At 49.7% G+C, this 25,163-nt stretch overlaps 1 protein-coding gene across 1 annotated transcript in view; it reads left to right on the top strand.

Moving 5' to 3' along the window:
- Positions 1–25,163, top strand: part of LOC133119324 (membrane-associated guanylate kinase, WW and PDZ domain-containing protein 2-like) — a 196,690-nt gene that overhangs the window by 94,512 nt on the left and 77,015 nt on the right. Inside the window, 2 exon segments of the mRNA XM_061229860.1 lie at positions 13,556–13,675; positions 20,952–21,179. Of these exon segments, the coding sequence (XP_061085844.1) occupies positions 13,556–13,675; positions 20,952–21,179 (348 nt within the window).

The raw sequence follows: 25,163 nt of genomic DNA, 5'->3' as shown, positions 1-25,163 counted from the left end.
GAGCTTTTCGCGTTAGGGCTTCAGGTTCGATCCCCAGGTAGGTCTCTGCTGTTGTACCCTTACAAAAGGTACTGAACCCCAAATGGATTTTGGCCTTCTGTGGCATCCAAAAATGTCAGCAAAACTTGCGTGTTCTGTTGATTTTCTAAGTGAAAGGAACAAACAAACAACCCATAAAATGGACAAATATGTTTTTGCACATTGCAGAAATCTGTCATGTTTAAGTTTGTACCCTGCAGAGCTGGTTTTTAACTTATTCTCCACACAAAAAAAATGCAATTTGAGCTGTATCCTGGTGAATAATTTGACACTTTCTCAAAATGCGTAAGTCGCTCTGGATAAGATAATCTGTCAGGAATGTAATGTACTGTAGATACAAGTCTTCTCAGATGTATACAAAACTATCCATTTGCAGTTTACTTGCACTGTATACACTTAGGTTATGTAGCACAGCCTTTTTGCACTGCCAGGGCCCAGTTCATTAAGTAAAGCATCTCAGAGTAGAAGCACTGAACTCGGATCAGTTTCCCTCGACCATATCCTGACCTTATCCATCATGTGCAAAAACCCGAAACTGATCCCAGGTCAGCACCTCGCAGTGGACTGAACCGGACACCATTTAAAAACGCAAATCACGTATTCAGACCTGGGTCAGATATGTTCTTGTTTTGGACTCAAATACACTGCTTACGCTTTACTGAGCTCGTCTGGTGCATTTGAACCTGCGATAGACCCAGGTCTGAATGTGTCGAGGCCGGGCTGAACTTGGCCCAAAACCGTCTGGTCCTGTCCGTTTCCGGTCTGTCGTCCGGAAGTGACTTGGCGTCCCCAGGCAGAAACGGCTCTTGCCGGACAGTCGACAGTCTACTTGACTCAATTTCCCAGCAGGTAGTGGATGCTGCTTTGCATTCTGGGTAAGGGGAGGTCGATAAAAGCACGTTTTGTGTGCTGCACAATACAGCACGTTTAGTATTGCGCAGTATTATTTGGTCTTTTCATTTGTACTTCGGATGAATCTGCGTGCACTGTAATTTCTACATGCAATGGGCACACGCACACGCACACGCACACGCACACGCACACGCACACGCACACGCACACGCACACACACACAGGCACATGCACACACACACACACACACACAGGCACATGCACACACACACACACACACACACATGCCCAGGCGCACACACACACTCACACACACACACACACACACACTCTCACACACACACATACACACATGCCCAGGCGCACACACACACTCACACACACACACACACACGCAAGCACAGGCACACACACACACACACTCACACACACACACACACACTCTCACACACACACATACACACATGCCCAGGCGCACACACACACTCACACACACACACACACACACGCAAGCACAGGCACACACACTCACACACACACACACACACACACACACACACACACACAAATCTTCCAGCCGGAGCGGCAGCGCGAGAGGGGTCGGTAATCAAACCGGAGGCGTGACGAGTCCTCTCAGGTGTGCGGGCGCTGATACGCGGTCCGGGGCGAAACGGCGAGCCCCGTCGCCATGCCAACAGAGCCTACCGCCGCCGCGCGCGTCCGACAGAGACCAGCCGGGGAGCAGCGAGCCTCCGGAACGATCCGCAGAGCGGGGAGCCCGAGTCCGACGTGTCCCCCTCCGGCCCCGGACGCGACCGCGCGCGGGGGCTCCTCTACTGCCTCCCGCAGGCCGGAGCGCCGCGTCCGCCCAGCGCCGGGGAAAGCAGGGTTCTTTACGCCCCCCCCCCTCTCCCCGTCCGCGTGAATTCCGCCCGCAATCCCGCGCTCCCGCCGTTCCCGGTCGGTTCAGCGCGGACACTGACGTCGCCCGTCGCCACGGCGACCGGGGGGATTTGGGGGAGAGGGGGGGTCGCCGGGGGGCTTAGGCTGTCAGAACGAGCCTCTGGTACGACCCCCCGCCCCCCCTGTGCGGGTTCTTCACCCCCCCCCCCCCCCCCCAAACACGCAAAACCGCCACAGTGTCAATGCACGTCTGCCAATGAGAGGGCAACAGATGGCAAGCTGTGGAAAAACCTGGAGAGACAAATTTCTGTGTGTGTGTGTGTGTGTGTGTGTGTGTGTGTGTGTGTGTGTGTGTCAGATGAATGAATTGTTTTGGATTCAAATACTTTTCTAAGCTTTACTGAGCTGGTGTCTGATGTACTGGAACTCACGAAATACTCTGAAACCCTGCCTATTGGTCCACGTGGTTAGCTCATTTACACCAGGCAAGATCAATCAAGCACAGAGGAATCCAAATTTCACAGCTTGTGTGTGTGTGTGTGTGTGTGTGTGTATGAAGTATTCGAATTCCGTTGTGAAAGTGCTTTTGTTGGGAAAATGATCCTCATCTCTGGCTTGTTATGTAGTCTCTGTAGTTCATCAATGTATAATGATTAAAAAGTGTAGATTTTCATGACAATTCTTTTGAAGTTTATTGCATGGAATACCAGCGAATAATACAAACTTGTGGACTTCAAATGTTCAAAAAGTTATATTCATTTATAAAATGGAAAGTTTAAGGAGCTGTTTTTCCCCCTTCATAATTTATCCAATGTAAATACACTTGACTGTTGTATCAAGCACCGGTTTTGAAAAGCCCCATAATTTCTGCCTCCATTACACAACCTGGTTAACTTGTAAAGTAAGCTATGATTTTCTCAATAGGTGTTAATTGCGACTCCACACAAGCTAACACCAGTACTGCATTTGTAGTGCACACATACCTCATATTTGCTTACACCGCAAAAACCAAAAGATAAGCAAATCTCAACAAGACTTATATCTGTACTTAAAATCTTAATTCTATCCCTTTTTTGCTAAATTAGACAAAATATATTGAATGAGGTGAGTCAGTTTCACTCATTTCAAGATTTGCCAATGGGTTAAGAAAATTTCACTTGTCAAGCAGACCGCCACTTAATACAAGCACATTTTCTACTTCTACTTCTAATTTTTTAAAGTCTCATTACAAAACTCAAATACTTAAAGGTACAATAGGACATTTTGGACTCCTAATGGTCAAGAGAGGAATAGCAGCAACAAACACCTTCAAACCTCAACACTGTTTATCCCTCCCCCTTCTCTGTAAACACGCTGACGTTGAAACGCCATTGGCCGTGGTGGTGAGAACCAATTTTCAACCAATGAGCTTGTGTTATTCTACAGCTATACGATGTTTTGGTACAGAGTGTCGGGCCGTCAATTGTATATTTTGAAACCAGAATTTAAGGACTATAAACACAGGCAGAGGGTGAGTCAACATGTCAGTGAGTCTTTTTCAATGATAGGAAGGGATTTACAATGGTCTTGTAACAATGTTCTAACACAAAAACCTATTGCACCTTTAAGGACTATAAACACAGGCAGAGGGTGAGTCAACATCTCAATGAGTCTTTTTCAATGATAGGACGGGATTTACAATGTTCTAACACAAAAATCTTCCCTATTGTACCTTTAAGACGGATGTTTTTTCAGTATATAAGTACCGTGCGTGTACGTTTCCTATTAACGTCTGAAACGTTTGTGAGTTTACGTGGTGCGGTCCACGGGCGTTCTGGACCCTGGTCTGGACGGCGGGGGGGAGAGGCTTGAGGGGTGGTCGTGCGGTGTGGGGCGGACGGGCTCTCTGCTGCAGGAGGGCGGGCGGGAGAGAGGCTTCCTCTGTGCAGTGACGGAGGCTGGCATCACTGCTTCTTGTTGTGCTGGCTGGAGAGGCGCTGGGGAGAGAATCTAGGTCAGGGTTTGTGCTGCTGCGCCTCCCTCCTCTGCCAGCGACACCGCCCAGCACTCACAGCGCGTGTGTGTGTGTGTGTGTGTGAGTGAGTGTGTGAGTGTGTGAGAGTGTGTGTGAGTGTGAGTGTGAGTGTGAGTGTGAGTGTGAGTGTGTGAGTGTGTGAGTGTGTGAGAGTGTGTGAGAGTGTGTGAGAGTGTGTGAGAGTGTGTGTGAGTGTGTGTGAGTGTGTGTGAGTGTGTGTGAGTGTGTGAGAGTGTGTGAGAGTGTGAGTGTGTGAGAGTGTGTGTTTGTGTGAGAGTGTGTGTGTGTGTGTGAGTGTGAGTGTGAGTGTGTGAGTGTGTGTGTGTGTGTGAGTGTGAGTGTGAGTGTGTAAGTGTGTGAGTGTGTGAGTGTGTGAGTGTGTGAGTGAGTGAGTGTGTGTGTGTGTGTGTGTGAGTTTGTGTGAGTGTGTGTGTGAGTGTGTGTGTGAGAGTGTGTGAGAGTGTGTGAGAGTGTGTGAGAGTGTGTGAGTGTGTGTGTGAGTGTGTGTGTGAGTGTGTGTGTGAGTGTGTGTGTGTGTGAGTGTGTGTGTGTGAGTGTGTGTGTGAGTGAGTGTGTGTGTGTGAGCACATGCGTATATGTGTGTGTTGCGTCATACTCTCACTCATTCGAGGCACCAGCGCCTCCTGTCCGTTGCCCCTTCATAAGAGCTGAAGGAGAGCGTATGTGTTGTGATCTCACCGAAAGCAGTGAAGAACAGCCCTGAGCCCTTTCTCACGCCTCGTCACCACGGCCAGCGCTGACATCACGCCCAGTCACCCCACCGACCCTCTCTCCTCACTCAGACCAGGGCGCAGTCTGACTGGCAGAGTCACACTCCATGATGTGCGTGTTTTGCTTGTCATGCATTTGATGCTTTTAACTTCTGGAAGAACCTCTGCACTTGTAAGTCGCTTTGGGTTAAAACATGCAAAAATGTAAATGGTAAAATGGTTGGCATTTATATTGCGCCTTTATCCAAAGCACTGTACAATTGATGCTTCTCATTCACCCATTCATACACACACTCACACACCGACGGCGATTGGCTGCCATGCAAGGCGCCGACCAGCTCGTCAGGAGCATTTGGGGGTTAGGCGTCTTGCTCAGGGACACTTCGACACAGCCCGGGCGGGGGATCGAACCGGCAACCCTCCGACTGCCAGACGACTGCTCTTACTGCCTGAGCCATGTCGCCCCAATGTAATGTCCGGTATGCACTCACAGGAAGGGGAGGGTCGGTGCGCGTGCCCAGTATTCGCTGTACACCGTACATCAGGAATCATCAAATCACAGTCCTGGAGGGCAGGGGATTGCTGCTTTCCCCGACGTTAAGAGTCAGGTGTGAAGGCAGCCTGGCTGATCTGATCTCTGAATTAATTCAGATAATTACCCGGGAGAAAAGAAAACCAGGGCTGGGTTTTAGATTCGAGGGCCGGATTTGACGATCCCTGCCCTACATCCCGATCGGATGAATGAGAAGCATCAATTGTACAGCGCCTTGGATAAAGGCGCTATATAAACGCCAGCCGTTTACCATTTTACCGTTCAGCGACCGCAGAAACGACAGCAGGCGGCTGAAAAGCCGACCGGATTGGGATGGCCGTGTTTACCGCCCGCCGCAAGTTTAATTAATTCTGGTTAATTTAATAAAGAATCGCGTCCCGTGGAGACGTCTGGCGCGGTCGCTAGGGTGTCCGGTCGGTACGGTTTCCAGAGTGGGCGGGGGGCTCGATCTCCCACAACGGGCGTCTTCCTTTACCCTCTCTGCTCGAATAAGGCAAATAATACAAAAGGAGTCCGGTCCGCTCTCCTTAAAATAATAATAATTATAATAGTGGCCGCCTCCATTCCTCTCGCACTCTGTTTTACTCGTTGTAGTCATATCTCTGAGGTGATGAGAATCTGCCTCACAGTGCTGTGAGACCCTGGCCATGGTCGCCGTAGGGTCCCTCTGGGTGAGCCGGAACCTTCCGCGACCTTCCGCGACGTCGCTGCGCCTCCGTGCAGTAGAATGCGTTCAAATGTTCCTCGGCCGCGAAACGCGTTCGACGTCGGTCCGTTCGGCGCACGCTCGGGACAGCGACGGAGGCGTCTTCCCCGAAAAAAACGTTCGGGGCGCGCCCGGTGGCCCCCAGGGACAGACCGTCGAGTCACGTGACCTCAGCGCGGTCTGGGCCCCCCCGTTCCCCGTCGGCCCTTCTGTCTCAGCGGCACTCCGACGGGGCCCCTTACGTAACGCTCTCTCTGCCGCAGACAGGGGAGCAGGTGCGGGGTCCCTGTAATCTGTTCCGCTAAGTGAGCGCTGACTCTGTTAATGAACTGGGTCCCCACACGGCTCCTGGCTGACTCTGAGCCCGGTTGCCAGATTGCGGGGTTGCCAGACGGAACCGAAAAAGAACATTTGCCAAAGAAAATCTTTTTAGCTCCCGACAGAATCTCAAAATCGCTACAAAAAATAAGTTAAATAAATAAATAAATCATTACGCCTGAGCGTTTGAGGAATTTGGTTTTATTCGGTGAGGGAATTAGCAGCGCTACAAAATTGGACATTTTATCTTACTCTATATCAATTTTTTAAGCTGTAAACTAAAATTGCTTGTATGCCGACTTTATCGTGAAACATTTTAATCGATGCCGTTATTTCAACATTTATGAAGCAAACTCATTTTGGCCTAAAAACTGATGTGAAAGTGTTGAAAAAGTGCTTTCTGCAGTCCACTCTGGCCCCGCCCCAATTGCGATTCAGCCTACCCTTCGCCGGGTGCCTCCATGTCAATCAAGATACAGAGTCGAAAAATAGTTCACGCCTGTTTGTCGGTTTCATTTTAGCTGCTCATTTTCAAAGAAACTGTGTAGAAAATGGAGCCAGGCTGAAACAGTGAGTGCAATTACTCTTTAAGCGGACTGAATAACTGTGCCCTTGCGCTGTTAGACACAGCTACCGCTGGGAAACATCCACGCTGCACACAGAGAGTGGTCATTTTTCACACAGAAGAGTGGTCGCTGTGTGGAATTGCTTGCCAGGTCATGTAGTGGAGGCAGAGACTCTGGGGAGTTTCAAGACCAGACGTGATGTGCTGCTAGACCAGGCGTGTCGAACTCCAGTCCTGGAGGGCCGCAGTGTCTGCAGGTTTAACTCCAGTCCTGAAGGGCCGCGGTGTCTGCAGGTTTAACTTCAGTCCTGAAGGGCCGCAGTGTCTGCAGGTTTAACTCCAGTCCTGAAGGGCCGCAGTGTCTGCGGGTTTAACTCCACTCCTGGAGGGCCGCAGTGTCTGCAGGTTTAACTCCAGTCCTGAAGGGCCGCGGTGTCTGCAGGTTTAACTCCAGTCCTGAAGGGCCGCAGTGTCTGCTGGTTTAACTCCAGTCCTGAAGGGCCGCAGTGTCTGCTGGTTTAACTCCAGTCCTGGAGGGCCGCAGTGTCTGCTGGTTTTTGGTGTGTTTCAGCAGGAGAGATACATCTCAAAGTCTTTCATTGGCTAAAGAGTCCACACACTTTGCTCTCAAGGCCTTAATCGGCTGCTGATTGAAAGGAAACCACAAATACCAGCAGACACTGCGGCCCTGCAGGACAGGAGTGTGACACCCCTGTGCTAGATAGTTAGTTTTTCAAGGAAACTAACCATTAGGTACACTTTTCTGTGAAGAAAAGGTGAGCATCGCTAGTTCGAATGGCCTGTTCATGCCGTCTAATGTTATGTTAAGTTATGGAAATGCATATTGCCCTTGCAGTGGTTTTCCTTTTAAACACATTTGTCACATTTGAAGGTTGAGACTGTGGGCAAAAATGGAAAAAGGTGAAATAAAGGCATCTGCAAACCAGATTGCAGCGCTGTAAGAATAACGTGCAGGCACGGTGGAGCCTGAATCTTATTTTGCGTAGCGGAGTATATCTGCGCGCGGCGTCTGTAGTCTGCTTTATCGCCCGGGCGAACAGACGCCCGGCCTAATCCCTGGAACCAGTCTGATGGGTTGATGGAAGGAAGGCTCCCCCTGCTTGTAACGGATCACTCCCGAGACGGTTCCCTGATGTTCCTCCAGCTTCCGGTTCTCCGACTTAATGCCAGTTAAAGCTGGCTACAAAACGGAGAACTTCCGGGCGGAAAACGGAGGACTGCTTCAGCGAGTCCTGCGAGCTTCGGTCTGTTGCGAACGATTACGGGGGAATTACGCTTTCCTTCTGTTGTGCTCGCGGTTTTTATTCCAGACTGGCACGTCTGCTCTTCACTTTCATGGCTTCCGACGGCGGTTCAGGTACGTGACAGGGACCTAGAAGATGACGAGAGCAACGCTGTGGATTCTGGGAAGAGACAAACGAAGGCCTTTGACACGGAGGTCCCCGGTCTCAGTCTGAGAGCCTGAAGCTCCAGAGTCCGAGGTCATCACTGCCTTTTCCACGTAAAGGACTCAGGAATTGTGACTTTGCTGCAGATTGTTCTACCCTTTACTGAGCCTGTAGTCCAGTGCCTAAGGTTGGCGGTTCAAGTGTAGCCGCGATAAGATCCGCACAGCCGTCGGGCCCTTGAGCGAGGCCCTTAACCCCATTCTCCCAGCACTGCACTGTGGCTGCCCACTGCTCCGTAGTTACACGGATGGGTCAGTCTAGGACACATTACCCCACAGGGTTCAGTAAAGCACGCTGTATCTTTATTCAGCAAGCCCAAGAAAACTCGATGGGCGACTTCACAGTCACTTTGGTCGTATTATTTTTTACGGTCTACGGTCGAGGCAGTGGAGCGGGGGTTGGCGGGTGCGTTTAAGGAAGCGTGCGCGGTCAGCTTGTTGGGGCAGACCCTGCCACAGTGGCCTGTGGGTCCCCTGGCGGGTGAACCAGCCGTGCACACGCTAAAGTCACGTGAAACGCAAGCACTGGGAAGCGCAGCTTCCGTTTTTGTGGAAGTTCAGTTGTTAGAAAGTGTCTGGAGATACAGAGTGACAGGAAACTGGATCACAGTCACGGCAGGAAGTGATGTCATGGTATAACAGGAAGCTAAGATGGACAGCTTGCAACATGAAATCGCTCTTTTTCAAGAACAAAAATAATTGCGTAATTTGATTGTAATTGTCTCTCAGTTTGGCATTTAGCCTCAGTAAGATTTTGGCCCGCAAATATGTTTTTTGGGCCTTGCTTTTGTTTATTGATTTATTTAACTTGGTTGAGGACCTTATTAAGAAAATAAATGCACACATACACACACACACGGACATACACGCACGCACACACACACACATAAGGGCATACAATTCTGATCTTGATCTTTGGTCCCGTGACCACTTCCACAGTGGGGTGGATTCCACTTCGGTTCGGTAAATTCCAGGAATTAATTGAAGCTCAGCGGATGAAATTTGCTCCGGGGGGTTTGTTAATGAATCTCCAGCTCCCAGACTGAGGACGGGACGGAATTCGCCCTCGGTCCCTCCGTTTAGGTGTCTGCGGTCAGCGGAAGTCCCCTTCGGACTGAAATTGAACGCCACCATTTTGGATCGCTGCTCGATGTCGATGTCAGGACGCCGCAGCCTAGGGGCGGGGTCCATCTGGGTCACCTTCCTGTGCTCTTAGGGAGCATCTAGCATTTAGCATTCGCCCAGGCGAGAGGCTACGGTTCGTTTCAGAGTTTCTCAGTAGTTCTGGAGTGTAACAGTGGGGACAACAGCCTGTGTGAACAGGGTGAACTGTCTCTGTATTGGGCTCCTGCATATTCTCAGCTTTCGTTTTCTTGATAATCGCATTGCGCAGGATGTCCTTTTGCAGGTAGTATGTTTGTTTCCTCACGCACACGCATGCATACACACACTCTCATACACACACACACACACACGCACGCACACACACACACACACACACACACATGCATACACACACTCTCATACACACACACACACACACACACATACGTGCTGTACATGCACACAAACACATGGAAAAACACACATGCATTGACACAAACACACACACACACAAACACACATGCATGGACACAAATACACACACACACACACAACCATGCATGGACACAAACACACACACACACAAACACACATGCATGCACACAGACACATAGACAAACACACATCCACTCAAACACACATGCAGGCCCACAGACGCAGAAACACACACACTAACATACATACTGTACATCCACTCAAACACACGCAAACACACATGTATGCGCACACACACGCACGCGCCCTTGCATGAGCACGCTGCCCAAGATGGCCGCCACACGAACAGGCCTTTTCACTGAGATGAACGTGAAGTAATTTATTGTTCTGACGCCTGCATGTGTGTTTAATTTTGCCCTAAAGTCCCAGATTAGTATCCCAGTTGAGTTGCCGTCCCCCACAGCGCAGGTTTGGGAAGGACAGATAAAGAGGACGATAGAGTTCTAAAGATCCCCCCCCCCCCCCCCCCCCCCCACCTCCCACGCAACGAGGAAACGCCGGAAACTCAGCCGTCCCAACACGGATCCGATAATTGCGCCCGGGCGAGATCAAAGCCTCCCCTCGAAATGTCTTGCACCCCTCTCCCTCCCTCTCCCTCCGACGAAATGTCAGGAGGCCTGCCCACCGCCGCCCCCTTTGTAACGTCCCGTCTGTCGAATCACGCTCGCTGCACAGCTCCCCCCCCCCCGCCAGTACCCTTTTTAATGCCTTTCCGTCTCATTTCAGAAAGTCACAGATCTTCCCCGTTCTTCCGTCTGCTGCGGTGAATCACCTGTTTGCCAACACAAACTATTCCTGCAAAGCTTCTCTACGGTTCTTCAAAACCGCGAAAGAAATGCAAAATCAAATCTAATGTACAACATATTTATGCGTGACCGAATTAAACCGTTCGAAAACACCCCACAGAAGTTAGGTACTGGGACACTGGCGGTTATGCGATGGCGCACTGCATCTTGGGTAGACTTAGGAATGATGTGTTCATGATGCTGATGAATACTTTTGTGCAGTGTGCAAAACCTGAATACATGCCGGGTGTGCGTTGCCTGCAAAGCTCTTTGAAATGTGAAATTGATTGCCTGTTACGCATGTGTTTTTTTTGGGGGGGGGGGTTTTTCATCCGCGTTTAGCGGAAAACGCCGGAACGTGGACGTCCCGCGGTGATTGTGGATATGGGGAACCGGGGGAGACTTTTGATACATTCCTATGTTGTTGTTTTTTCTTTTAATCGCCCAACCAAACGCCGCAAATAGCTCGATGTTCCCGGGCGATGTGTTTTTCTCCAGTTTCCTGGTCTTGAGGGCACGCTCGAAAAAACAACAGTCACAGAAGCAAACAGTGTCTGGCTCCGTGCCTGACGGAAAATAGGCAGAAACGCATCGGATAAATGCGTTTTGAAGATTATTTTGGAGCCCTCTTTGCCGTTGATCTGTTTTTGTGGGTTAGCATCCCAAAGATGAGAATGTGTACACATTTCTTTTAGTTTTTTTTTTAGTACACTACATGTTTTCTGCATTGGGGACTTGGAACATAGTCCCAGGGGCTTGTGTGTATTTCTGTTTGGGACCTAGAACATGACAAAAGCAACGCTGTGGATTCTTGGAAGAGACAAACAAAGGCCTTTGACACGGAGGTCCTGAAGCACGAGAGTCCAAGGTCATCATTGCTTTTCCACATAAAGGACTCTGAAATTGTGAGTTTGCTGCAGACCTGGGTCATCTGCATAATCATTTTGGATTCAGATAATCTTCTACCCTTTACTGAGCCTGTAGTCTAGTGCCTAAGGTACATGACTAGCATCCAGAAGGTTGGTGGTTCAAGTGTAGCCACGATAAGATCCGCACAGCCGTCGGGGCCCTTGAGCGAGGCCCTTAACCCTGCATTGCTCCAGGGGAGATCGTTGTCCCCTGCTTACTCTCATCAACTGTAAGTCACTTTTGATAAAAGTGTCCGCTAAATCACCAAGTTTGTCTGGTCTATTGGAACGTAGGAAATACTCTGGGGGGAAAAAGTGCAAACCCCACTTTCCGGTCCTCTTAGTTGAGTCAGTCGCACCGGGCAAGATCACTCAAGCGCAGAAACGTATTTGAATCCAAAATGATTACGAATTTGACCCGGGGTCGGACACCGGGCCCGAAACGGCGGCCATTTTGCGGCAGGGTCAGCGCTCTCTCACAGGTGGAGGACCGGCAGCGGGATGGCGGGAAGGTGTCAGCCGCCGGCTGTTCTCGTGGCGGCCATCTTGGCTCGCGCGCTAACACCTGGCCGCAGGGCTGCTTCACACCTCCGCACGGGGGCCCGTTCCACGCTGCCTCCATTACGGCTCCAGAGCCGGGAAACGTCCTAATTACTCCCCCGTCCCGTGGAGCCGCCCGCCGTGTGTCGGCACCTCCACGGCTACTGTTCGTTTTTGGGCAACTCCCAACTCAAAACGAGTCGATGCGCGAGTTCACCCGAGAAGAACTCCCTCTCCAGACGAATGCGCTCCGTGCCAAAAACGCACCGATAGCACACCAATATAAAATACCTCCTCGAGACATTGGAACCCTTCGCTAAATACAGGCAAACAAGCAAGTTCTTTCCCCCTTCCAGATATTACAATCTCATGTTTTCAAAAACTACGCTGCTGTGTAATATCAAATAACATAAATCAAATAGCAAATTACATTTCCCCCCCCCAAAAAAAAGTCCATATATTTACTGTTTATTGCAGCTCCGACAGGACTCGCGTCTGTACCCGAGTGCAATCTGTTTCCATTTGTGAGCGGGAGGCGAAGGCGTGGGGTTTTCGGTGGCCTGGGACCCCCCGGCATAATCAAACTAAAATTGATGCGAAAGTTTGAAAAACCGGAGAAACACCCGAGGTCCGTACGGCGGCCGTTTACCCCCCCCCCCTTCCGGGACGTCTTGGGAAACACGCCGTTAAGATTTCGGATCTGCGAAGGCGCCGGTCCTTCCGGAAAAAACGGTGGAAAGAGGTTTCTTGTTTACCGGTGAGGGAGAGTCGTTCTCACTTCTCTCCGCGAGAGAGCGAACTGGATGTGTTGAATAGTCTCTCGGCTCAGATCCGCGAAGAGGAGATGTAGCCTTGAGGAAGATGAAAGGCACTCAAACCCTCGCCTCGCGGCCTTTGCGACGCGCGAGAACCGGAGGCCCCTTTCGCTTACCTCTTCCACGGAGTCCTGTAGGAGCCGTTGAGTGGCTCACAAAGCTAGGTTCGTGGTGGTGGCCATGTTTGATTTGTGGGGCTTTGTGTAAGTTGTGGGTTCTATACGGGTACTCCAGTTTCCTCCCGCAGTCCAAGGACTTGCAGGGTAGCTTCATTGGAGAGTCTAAATCGCCCCTAGGTACGAGTGAATGGTGTGTGAACTGGAAACTACAGCGTGCGCCAACAGGGCCCTGTAATTCCAAGCTCTTTCATGTTTCGCAAATGACAGTTTATTATGTAACCGCGAGAAAATACTCTGGAATACGTTTCAGCAAATCTTTGGCACATGCTTGTTACTGGTAGCCGTGGGTGAAAAGTCTTTCAAAGACACATTATTATGAAATGTGTCATTACCTGTATGCATTTAGTATTTTATGTGGGTTGCTTGTGAACTTTTACAAATATTTTATACCTCAATGCCACCTGTGAACGGGCCACACCGCCACCATTTTGATTGTCGTTTATGGGCACATTCATTTGGAAGGTTTTTTTACGTCTTTAACAGGGTACGTTTCAGTGCGTTCCTGCCTGTCACCGCCGGTGAAACGGACGCCAGAGCTGACCCCCCCCCCCCCCCCCCCCCCCCTCCTCTCTCGTTCCAGGCACCACAAGGCAACCCAAGGAGGGCGAGGTCCCAGGGGTAGACTACAGTTTTGTGACCGTCCAGCGCTTTATGGAACTGGAGAAAGGCGGAGCTTTGCTAGAGAGTGGAACGTATGAAGGTCAGTTCATGCCGCTCGGTTCATTTCTTTTTCATGGGTAGTTTACCTGACTCTCTCCGGTCGCAAAGAGTGAAAAATGTATGTGGGCTTCCTATTTCCTGTTTCCTGTTTCCTGTTTCCTACTTCTCTGTGGTCTCACTGGGGTCATGGGTTGAGCTGGGTTGGATCTGATTTTATTTGGGTTAAATAAAATTTCTCCTGGAGCTGTGGGTGGTCCCGCTAGGTCGGTGGTTCGATCCCTGGTGTAGCCACAATAAGATCCGCACAGCCGTTGGGCCCTTGAGCAAGGCCCTTAACCCTGCATTGCTCCAGGGTGGGATTGTCTCCTGCCTAGTCTAATCAATTGTATGTCGCTCTGGATAAGAGTGTCTGGCAAATGCCATTAATATCATGTAATGTAATCACTTCAGCACAGAAACGTATTTGAATCCAAAACGATTACGTATTTTGACCCTGGTTTGACCCGGCGGCCATTTTGGGGCAGCCTAACAGACCATTTTGTTCAGGTCTGTTCCAGTGAACGGATGGGCCTCACGGTCTGGGGCTGGATCCCACAAATACCAGCAGCTGTGCCAGCCTGAGAGCCCCATGGGGCAATGCCCAGCTGGCTATAGCTCAAAGGGCAGCCTGTAGCGTAGTGGTTAAGGTACATGACTGGGACCCACAAGGTCGGTGGTTCTAATCCCGGTGTAGCCACAATAAGATCCGCACAGCCGTTGGGCCCTTGAGCAAGGCCCTTAACCCTGCATTGCTCCAGGGGAGGACTGTCTCCTGCTTAGTCTCATCAACTGTACGTCGCTCTGGATAAGAGCGTCTGCCAAATGCCATTAATGTAATGTAATGTAAAAGTCTTCCTCTGCCTCATGTCTGTGCGAGCCGGAGCAGGCCTGGCTCACGGTTGCAGACCCGGGTGAAATCCGTCAGTTGCTTTTCCGCGCACGTTTGATAATGCCTGGCGAATCTGAGCCGCGTGAGGTTTGCGGTTTTTTGAGAGTTCAGGCAAGGTCAGTCGAGTGCGGAAAAGCACACGAATTCGAAACAATTACCCGTTTGACCCAGGTCCGTCACGGTGTGAAGTGAAGCGGCTGTACTTTCGGAGGGAAGCTCGTCTCCGCTCGACTGCCAAGTTTCAGACGTGAGCGCAGATATAGCCCGGAACAAACTGGAAATAAAATGTGGAGGGGGGGGGAGGGGGGGAGGAGAGGGAAGGAATTTAAAAATGCATACATTTGCAGAAAGAAGACGCACATTTGATCTCCGAGGATTACGTTTATATTTAGCCCCGCGTTTCGGCATTTAGCTGACGTTCTCCTCCTGGGCGGCTGGTGTAAGTGCGCGCGTTCCTTTTGCAAAACTTATTGTCGACTTGCGCTGAAAACTTTCGGCTTGTTGATTAGAAATGGGTTTTCCTGTCCCCTGTCGGCGCGGTTGCACTTTTGTGTTCCTGAGGCTAATGTGTCTTCATTTGCGAGTTGCCACGGTGAAGAGCTTCTGCTACGTTAGCGTAGCGTAGCGTAGCGTAGCATGAAGTCGTGCGCGTAAAGACGGTCGCCGAATAAACAAGGAACCTTTGAGCGCTCGTTTCCGACTCGGTCGTTTGACGGTACCAAACAGGCGTCTGCTCAACCGACAGTATCATCAGCGCAAGCTGAAAATGCGATCGTACGACCGCGCGGTCGCCGATCTCCGGTCCTGTGAAACGGCAGCTTCCCCCCGACTCTACGCGCGGTTCTGTTTCCCGACCCGTCTAAATGGTTGGCATTTATATAGCGCCCTTTATCCAAAACGCTGTACAATTGATGCTTCTCATTCACCCGTTCGTACACACACTCACACACCGACGGTTTGCCATGCAAGGCGCCGACCAGCTCGTCAGGAGCATTTGGGGGCTAGGCGTCTTGCTCAGGGACACTTCGACACAGCCCGGGCGGGGGATCGAACCGGCGACCCTCCGACTGCCAGACGACCGCTCTTACTGCCTGAGCCACGTCGCCCCCGTCTGCTGCGTGTGTGTTTTTGCTTCTTATTGAGCCGTCCGCTGTCAGAACGGTTTAAAGCGGGGATCGTCAAATCTGGTTTTCGAATCCAAATCTAGCTCCTGGTTCTCTTTTCTGTTCCTGGCTTTCAGGGAGGGTGGAAAACCAGCAGTTCTCCGCCCTCGAGGACCGTGAGTTGCCGATCCCTGCTTTAGATCGTTGTTGTCGGCACATCTTACCGCTGGCTTCAGTGTCCGGAGCACCCCGTGATGTTCAGAGCCGGTGCGGTTGCCTTCGTGAAGCGAAACGCATCCCCGAGGGGGATTTCTTCCTGACGGGACATTGATATCAGGAGGACTGTCCAGGTGTCGGGGCGTGAGTGTGCAGGTGTGATGTTGGCTCTGTGTTCTGGGGGTGAGGGATTGACACGTCACGGAAGTTCCTGTTCTGTATGCAGCTGGCAAGATATTCAGAGGGAAAGTGACATATTCAGGGCGGAAAAACAACATATCGCAAGGGAAAGTGATATATTCCAGTTGATATTCTCAGAGAAGGCAACACATTCGGAGGGAGAGCAACTTATTCATCGGGAAGGAATTCTATTCAGAATAGAAGCAACATATTGCAAGGGAAAGCAACATATTCCAGGTAAAATTATAATTCTTTATTGGGAGAGCTACTTATTCGTAAAGAAAGCAACTTGTGCATAGGGAAAGCAATTTATTCAGAAGGAAAGCAACATATTGCAAGGGGAAGTAACATATTCCAGGTAAAATTATATTCTTTATAGGGAGAGCAACTTATTCATAAAGAAAGCAACTTGTGCATAGGGAAAGCAACTTATTCAGAAGGAAAGCAACTTATTCAGAAGGAAAGCAACATATTGCAAGGGGAAGTAACATATTCCAGGTAAAATTATAATTCTTTATAGGGAGAGCAACTTATTCATAAGGAAAGAAACTTCTTCAGAAGGAAAGCGACACACTTGGCGGATGAGCAACCTGTGCCCCTCAGCGCAGAGGGAGATAATGGCGGCCTCGTCAGCAGAATGTCTCCGTGAGCCGCTCTGTCACTCAGCACAACAGCAGCTGCTCGCTGGCGTCACTCCCCGAACACAAACAGATCCGTTAACACGGAAACCACCCTCTGTTCTCCCGAGGCTTGTTCGCGACAACACGAGTACGGAGGAGAAGCCAGCGGGGGGGGGGGGGCTTCCAAGATACAGGCTGTCCCGAAATTCAACACCCCCTCCCCCCCTTCCCATCCCCGCTATATTTGGACACGCGTTTCCGAACTTTATCGGAGGACCGCTGAACGTTCTGTCCTGTTTCCCGCCGCGGCGGTCCGAGAGCCCTCCGGTGTGCGCGCGCGCGCGTCTCCGGGCGGCCATTTTGGCTCTGAAGATGGCCATTTCCGGATGAATCGGGGGGAAATTACCCTCCCGGCGCGCTCTGGGAATGCGGACAAGGACGGCGCTTATTTCCGAGCTGCTGCAGTCGGGGAGATAGCCAGGGCCCCGTCGGGCGGAGCGGGGCCCCCCTCTCCAGCGACACGGTGGGGAATAGCCCGTTACGCCGATGGAGCTCGATCTCGCCTTCTCAGCCCTTTCCCCCGCCCCCCCCCCCCCCCCTCTGTCACGTTTTCCCTCTTCTCATTACTACTTCTACCCTTAACCCTCGGTCTGAATAAAAAGCATCTGCCGTCGACTGGCACGACTGGGGCGGCTTGTAGCGTAGTGGTTAAGGCAAAGGACTGGGACACGCAAGGTCGGAGGTTCTAATCCCGGTGCAGCCAAAATAAGATCCGCACAGCCGTTGGGCCCTTGTGCGAGGGCCTGAACCCTGCATTGCTCCAGGTGGAGGATTGTCTCCTGCTTAGTCTAATCAACTGTACGTCGCTCTGGATAAGAGCGTGTGCCAAAATGCCAATAATAATGTAATGTAACGTATAAAATTACAAACGTCGACGCAACTAATCGAACCCCCTCTGTCGGCGAAGCGGGAACAGTGTAGGGGTGGTCTAATGCTCCGAGGGGATTTTTTTGTATTCTCTGGCAACCCAAAGAACTTTCCGGCATTAGCTGGCTAAACTATCAATGCTCTTTTTTTTTGATACAATGAATGTCCACAGCCGGTGGATTGCTGTAGAATAATTGACGAACAAATCACGTCGTGTCATATTACCCTTTACAAAGTGCCAGAAAGCAGCTATACTGAATCTTCATGTGGATTTTAGCCTCCAAGAATGAGCCATCCAGGGGCCTCGTCCTTCTGGCGACTATTTGAATGATTTAATCAACCGATGCTGCCTTTTGGTGGGGTGGTTGGCATCGGATGTTAATCGGCTGATATTTCTGACTCAATGGTGAGAAGAAAAAAAAAGGCGAAACATTTTCGCTGCTCGAGCTATAATTGTGTTTTTTGACGAATGCGTATCGTGGGATGAACGGCACGGGTTTGTGTCCAAGACTTTGGCCCCATTTACATTTACATTTTTTATGACTAAATAAAAATTATTTGCTAGTTAATGACATCCTTATATTACCCTCACAGTCTGGATCTAGTGAAGATATTAGCATTGGCCAATTGAAGCAAATGTATTCGTACGATGTCTTAATATGGTTCACTGATATCTCATGCTTTGGTGATGTTGCCTATGCTGCAAAAAAAAAGTGGTTTAGTCTTAACTTTGTGATGAGTCTTAATATTTTATGTTGTCTCTGAAGTAGGAGATTCTTGCTTGAAGGGCCATTACTAGCAGGATGAAAGGTGGTGACAATTCCAGGGGTCCGTAATTTGGGGTGGGGGGGGGTCACCGCTGGACTGGACTCGCATGTTCCATTAAAAAAGGGAGGGCCTTTTTGTCACCTCATTGTCTTTTTGTAGCATTTAGCAAAAAAAAAAAAAAAGTCATAAGATTTTAAATCTAAATATAGGAGAAAAAGCTTGGTAAGATTGACTTATTCTATGGTTTCTGCGGTGTAAATGCTCCCTGGTGTGGGAATGCTGTCGGTCAGGCCCGGTCCTCCTGTTGGTATAATTCAGACGAACGAGCTCGTCTTCTCTGTCTGTCTTTCCGTAAGTGGCTCTGGATGAGAGTGTGGGCTGAACACATTTACTGTCGCCTAATGAAACGTAACCCTCTTACGTGCGCTGCTGAGCGGCTGATGACACGACCCAGACCTCTAATGCAGTTAATGACCGGACTGGCCTTTGTACCAGCCGGGGGTGTTCATCTTACTCTGCAGGGAGGCAGGGACAGGGAGACGGAGGCAGGGAGGCAGAGATACAGATACTGAGAGGCAGAGAGGGAGAGAGGCAGAGAGGCAGGGAGACAGGGAGGCAGAGAGACAGAGAGACAGAGAGACAGAGACAGAGGCAGAGGCAGAGGCAGAGGCAGAGGCAGAGGCAGAGACAGAGAGGCAGAGAGACAGAGGCAGAGGCAGAGACAGAGAGGCAGAGACAGAGAGACAGAGAGACAGAGAGACAGAGATGCAGAGAGGCACAGAGGCAGAGAGGCAGAGAGACAGAGACAGGCAGAGAGGCAGAGGCAGAGGCAGAGACAGAGAGGTAGAGAGGCAGAGAGACAGAGACAGGGAAAAGTGAATCAGGGTTGCCAGGTTTGCGGTCATGCTGAATTGTGTTACTTTTTAGATGTAGTTGTGGTGGGTCGATTTCGGCGTTATTTTTTAGCAAGCTGCTGGGTTGAGATTTCTTCCTCGACCTGTCAACCTTGCCCCGCGAATGTTAATGGAGAAACTGGCACATGGCAAACGAAGATTGTTATTGTAGTTCCGCAGCCTACGCTTCAGTTTCCGGAACATCGTTCTTGTGAGAAGAAGTTTGTGAGTGCGTCCGTACAGTTTAGTTTTTGTTGAATTTACCCTCTATGCTCACCGCAGTGCTGAACAGCGGTCGCTCCGTAATGCAATAAGGGCCTCCCGCTGTTTCTGTTATAACACACGGGCGCAGATACCGCCAACAGGCTATCAGCGCACATTACAGTAAATGAACGTGTCGCAGAAGACATGCTTTCCCTTGTTTTATTTTAATACGTTTGCATTCTTCTTGCTGAGCCTGTTTCCATTCGGTGGACAGAAATGACTTGTTCCAGAAAAATTGGAGGGAATAATGTAGAATGCGTCATTGAAAGTGTGCGTGGAATGACTCCGTGCTGGGTCATGAACAGGAAGTGACTCTGCGCCTTCTAACTGGACCTTGTTCGGGTCAAATACGTCATTGTTTTGGATTCAACTACTTCTCTACGCTTGAATGAGCTTGTCTGGTGTACTGGAACCTATGAAATACTCTCAAAAGGTGAAAACCCCGCCTTCTGCTCCTCTTGATTGGTTGATTTGCACCAGGCAAGACCAATCGAGCACAAAAAGTATTTGAATCCAAAACAATTGCCCAGGACTGGGTTTGACTGCCTTTTCTCCTGTGGTGTTTCTGTGAATAATATACACTCAGTGAGCAATTTATTTGGTAGACCTGTACATCAGCCAGTCATGTGGCAGCTTCTAAATGCATGAAAACATGCAGACGTGGTCATGAATTTCAGCTGTTGTTCAGACCAAATGTCAGGATGGGGAAGAAATGTGATCTGAGTGACTTTGACTGTGGAATCATTGTTGGTGCCAGAAAGGGTGGTTTGAGTATCTTGGAAACAGTTCTGCGGGCAAAAAGCGTTGTTAATGAGAGATGTCTCAGGAAAATTGTCCAGACTGTTTGAAGCTGACAGGAAGGTGACAGCAATGAAAATAGCCACGTATAACAACAGTAGTATGCAGAAGAGCATCTCTGAACACACAACGCATCAAACCTCTTAGTGAATTGGCTCCAGCAGCAGAAGACCAATAAGTCTAAAATTTAAGTCTACTAAATACCTAATAAAGTGCTCACTGAGTGTACATGTAGTATTCATTACGCATGCTCTGTGCAGTCATAATAATAATATGTTGTTGTTTTAACAGTGTGTAATGCATACTGTGTGCAGTAATGATAATCATGTGTAGCTGTATTAGCAGTGTGTAATAATGTGATAATGTATTAACAGTGTGTCATGATAACAGTACTTTATTAACAGTGTATAATCATAACAGTAATAATGTATTAACAGCGTGTACCGACTTCTCTGTGCATGTTTTTGTATTAACTGTGCATAATAATGTAATAATGTATTAACAGTGTGTAATAAGAACAGTATGCTGTTGTATTAACAGTGGCATGCTGTGTGCAATAATAATAATAATAATAATAATAATAATAACAATAATAGTAACCCCCTCTCTCTCTGTGCAGATAACTATTACGGCACGCCCAAGCCTCCGGTTGAGCCCGCTCCCCTGCTGCTGAATGTGACGGATCAGCTCCTCCCCGGAGGCAGACCCAGCGCGGAGGGCAAGAGGAGGCGCAACAAGTCCGTCAGCAACATGGAGAAGAGCCTGGAGCCGCCCGAGGAGGAGGAGGAGGAGGCGCCCGTCGTCAACGGCAACAGCGTCAACGGCGACGGCGTCGCCATCACCCCAGGTGAAGCCCCGCCCACCGTTAAACTTACATCACAGTTAGATTACATGACACATCACTGTTAGATTACATTACACTTACATCACAGTTAGATTACATCACAGTTAGATTACATTACACTTACATCACAGTTAGATTACATCACAGTTAGATTACATTACACTTACATCACAGTTAGATTACATTACACTTACATCACAGTTAGATTCCAGTGATTTAGCTGACGCTTGTGTCCAAAGCCACGTACAGTTGATGAGACTAAGCAGGGGACAGTTCCCCCCTGGAGCAATGTGTGGTTAAGGGCCTGACTGTGGCTACACTTGAACCAGAACCCTTCTGGGTCCCAGTCAGGCAACTTAGCCACGAGGCTCACGAGAAGACGCTTTTACCCAAAGTGACTGACAGTTGATTAGACTGAGTAGGGGACAATCCCCTCTGGAGCAATGTGGATTTACGGGTCTTGCTCAAGGGCCCAACGGCGGCACTGATATTACTGTGGCTACACCGGGGCTTGAACCACCGACCTTCTGGGTCTCAGTCATTAGGCACCAGGCTATAAGCTGCCCCCATGTCAGGATGTAAATACAGTGAGATCCAAACATTTAAGAAACAGAAGCAAAAATCCCATTGCGTTTGGGACGGAAGCAACGTGAAATGTGTACGAAATAACAGACAAGACAACGAGATATGAGACACCGACGTGAGAACGACCGGAACTAGCCTGAGTCCCGTCGTACACTTGAAGAGTGTTTCACGCCCCTCGCTGTTCTACAAATTAAGCCCTTTCAATCAGCGGAGAGCTATTCGCAGGTCCGCTATTGCCTGATCATTTTCGCCCTTAGAGGCGCGTTAATGACTCAAAGCCGCTTCGCTGGGTGCAGAAGACGGGCTGGGCACTTTGAGAAGCAGCAACCCGACAGATCAAAGCTCACACTTTTTAACATGCCTCAGTTTAACCCTTTGAAGAATGGGGAATGTTTGTCAAGATTCCAAGTCAATGTTCCAGAACTCCACTGCTTTCAATTACCGGGAGTGATTGTGACATCAGCAGTAGAATGTTGCTGAGAACAGTCTAATCACGTTTGTGACCTCGCACCTTAATTGGTGAGGGTTGAAGCAGGTTCAGAGAGTTTTCCACAGAGGGCAGAATGGATTTTCCCAGTTTTCAAAATAAAAGCGGCATGCTGTTAATGAATTAGTGTCCTGTGTTGAGGCCCGGCGTGTTCGTGTCTCACGACAACAAGGTTATTACAGCAACAGTGACCCAAAGCTGGAGAGAGCTGGCGTAGCAACCAAATCATCAGGGCGACAGCGTAGCAACCGCCTCCTGTCTGGGCAACAGCGTTGCAACCGTTCCGTGTCAGGGCAAACATGCAGCAACTGCCTCACATCAGGGAATTGCTATAGCAACCATCTCATGTCAGGGAAGCAACATAGCAACTACCTCGTGCTAAGACGATACGGGAACAACAAAGCTACTACCTTTTGTGAGGACATCGGTGCCTGTGAAGGCATCGCTATGGAAACAACATAGCAACATGACAACAGGTTCAGGACAGCAGCAGAATTGGAACCTGAATAGTGACTGCTATAGCAACCTGCATCAAGGAGGAGAACAGGCCTGTTCTCCTATGTGTGTGTGTGTGTGTGTGTGTGTGTGTGTGTGTGTGTTTTTGTGCGAGTGTGTGTGTGTGTGTGTGTGTGTGTGTGTGGGTTGGGTGTGTGAATATGTGTGGGTGATGTGTCTATGGGTTACGGTGTGTGAGAATAACCAGGCGTATTCCTGCCTCACTGCACGCTGGGATAGGATTCAATCCTCCCACCGCGACCCTAAACAGGAGCAAGCGGGTTAAGAAAAACGGACGTACGGCTGGAGAGCTCCTTCAGCAGCGTTACTGCGGACCGGTTGCATTTCCACACTGCAGTTTCTGATGAAACAGCGGCGACTGAAGAGGACGGCAGAGAGCCGTCTCCTCCCTGCGTCTCACGCTACGGCTTATCTCTGAGCCGGCCCCATTACCCGTTCCGCCCTCCGTGCTTGTGCACTGAGCAGTTCCCTTGTGTCAGAGGCACAAAGTAATCGCCGGCCTGTTTATGCCCGCTGCTTTGCGGCGGCAGCGACTGGCTGGTGGTTGAGCCAAAATGGCCGACATCAGAAACCTGCGAAAGCGAAAATCGCCTCTCCTGGTGCGAGAGATGTAATTTAAGAAGGCTGCTTTTTGAAATGTCTTCTGAGTAAAATGTTTGTATTGTTGAAAGGAGTATATTTCACTGAACTCCCCGAACTCCCCGAGTTGGTGAACTTGCTTTAACATTTTTATATAAAATAACCTTGCTGTCGTGTCTACTGGCAATCTCTGTCTTTGTGCAGAAGTTGAAAAACCAATTAATTTTCTTCACCGGCGACAGCTACCGAACAACTATAGAAACATGAAATAGAAACGCTAAAACTGGTTTGATATCTAAAAACAGAGGTGAGTAGGCGTTAACCAATTAACAGCTGTTGACCCCACATTGCTACGGAGGGAGGATTGTTCCCTGCTTAGTCTAATCAACTGTGTAAGTCATTTTGGATAAAATGCGGCAGCTAAAGAACGATAATGTGACTAAAAATGTAAATTGTTTTGCAGACAACAAACCAAGAAAGAAGAAAACAGCAGACACTAACGCGCAACCAGAATCAGAAAGAGTTTTTCATTTTTGCCGTGTAAATCTGTTGCCCGGGAAACAAGCTGCTCAGTCACCTGTGCGAGTCCGTGTGAGTGCGCGTCTGTTTGTGTGTGTGTGTGTGTGTGTGTGTGTGTGTGTGTGAGAGTGTAAGAGTGTGAAAGTATGAGAGTGTGCGTGAGTGTGAGAGTTTGATTGTATGTGTGAGTTTATGTGAGAGTTCTCTCTCTGGGTCTGCTCTGACTCTCTCTCTCTGACTCTGCTCTGACTCTCTCTCTCTTTCTCTGCTCTGACTCTCTCTCTCTCTCTCTCTCTCTCTCTGGCTCTGCTCTGACTCTCTCTCTCTCTCTCTCTTTCTCTGCTCTGACTCTCTCTCTCTCTCTCTCTCTCTCTCTCTTTCTCTGCTCTGACTCTCTCTCTCTCTCTCTCTCTCTCTCTCTCTGGCTCTGCTCTGACTCTCTCTCTCTCTCTCTCTCTCTCTCTCTCTCTGCTCTGACTCTCTCTCTCTCTCTCTCTCTCTCTCTCCCCGGCTCTGCTCTGACTCTCTCTCTCTCTCTCTCTCTCTCCCCGGCTCTGCTCTGACTCTCTCTCTCTCTCTCTCTCTCTCTCTCTCTCTGTTGCCCGGGAAACAAGCTGCTCAGTCACCTGTGCGAGTCCGTGTGAGTGCGCGTCTGTTTGTGTGTGTGTGTGTGTGTGTGTGTGTGTGTGTGTGAGAGAGAGTGTAAGAGTGTGAAAGTATGAGAGTGTGCGTGAGTGTGAGAGTTTGATTGTATGTGTGAGTTTATGTGAGAGTTCTCTCTCTGGGTCTGCTCTGACTCTCTCTCTCTGACTCTGCTCTGACTCTCTCTCTCTTTCTCTGCTCTGACTCTCTCTCTCTCTCTCTCTGGCTCTGCTCTGACTCTCTCTCTCTCTCTCTCTCTCTCTCTCTTTCTCTGCTCTGACTCTCTCTCTCTCTCTCTCTCTCTCTTTCTCTGCTCTGACTCTCTCTCTCTCTCTCTCTCTTCTCTGCTCTGACTCTCTCTCTCTCTCTCTCTCTCTCTGCTCTGCTCTGACTCTCTCTCTCTCTCTCTCTCTCTCTCTCTCTCTGCTCTGACTCTCTCTCTCTCTCTCCCCGGCTCTGCTCTGACTCTCTCTCTCTCTCTCTCTCTCTCTCTCTGCTCTGACTCTCTCTCTCTCTCTCTCTTTCTCTGCTCTGGACTCTCTCTCTCTCTCTCTCTCTCTCTCTCTCTCTCCCCGGCTCTGCTCTGACTCTCTCTCTCTCTCTCTCTCTCTCTTCTCTCTCTCTCTCTCTCTCTCTCTCTCTCTCTGCTCTGACTCTCT

The sequence above is a fragment of the Conger conger genome, chromosome 19, assembly GCF_963514075.1.
Source record: "Conger conger chromosome 19, fConCon1.1, whole genome shotgun sequence".
Lineage (NCBI taxonomy): Eukaryota > Metazoa > Chordata > Actinopteri > Anguilliformes > Congridae > Conger > Conger conger.
The sequence above is the reverse complement of the archived record's forward strand: the minus strand, read 5'-3'. Positions and strand labels throughout refer to the sequence as shown.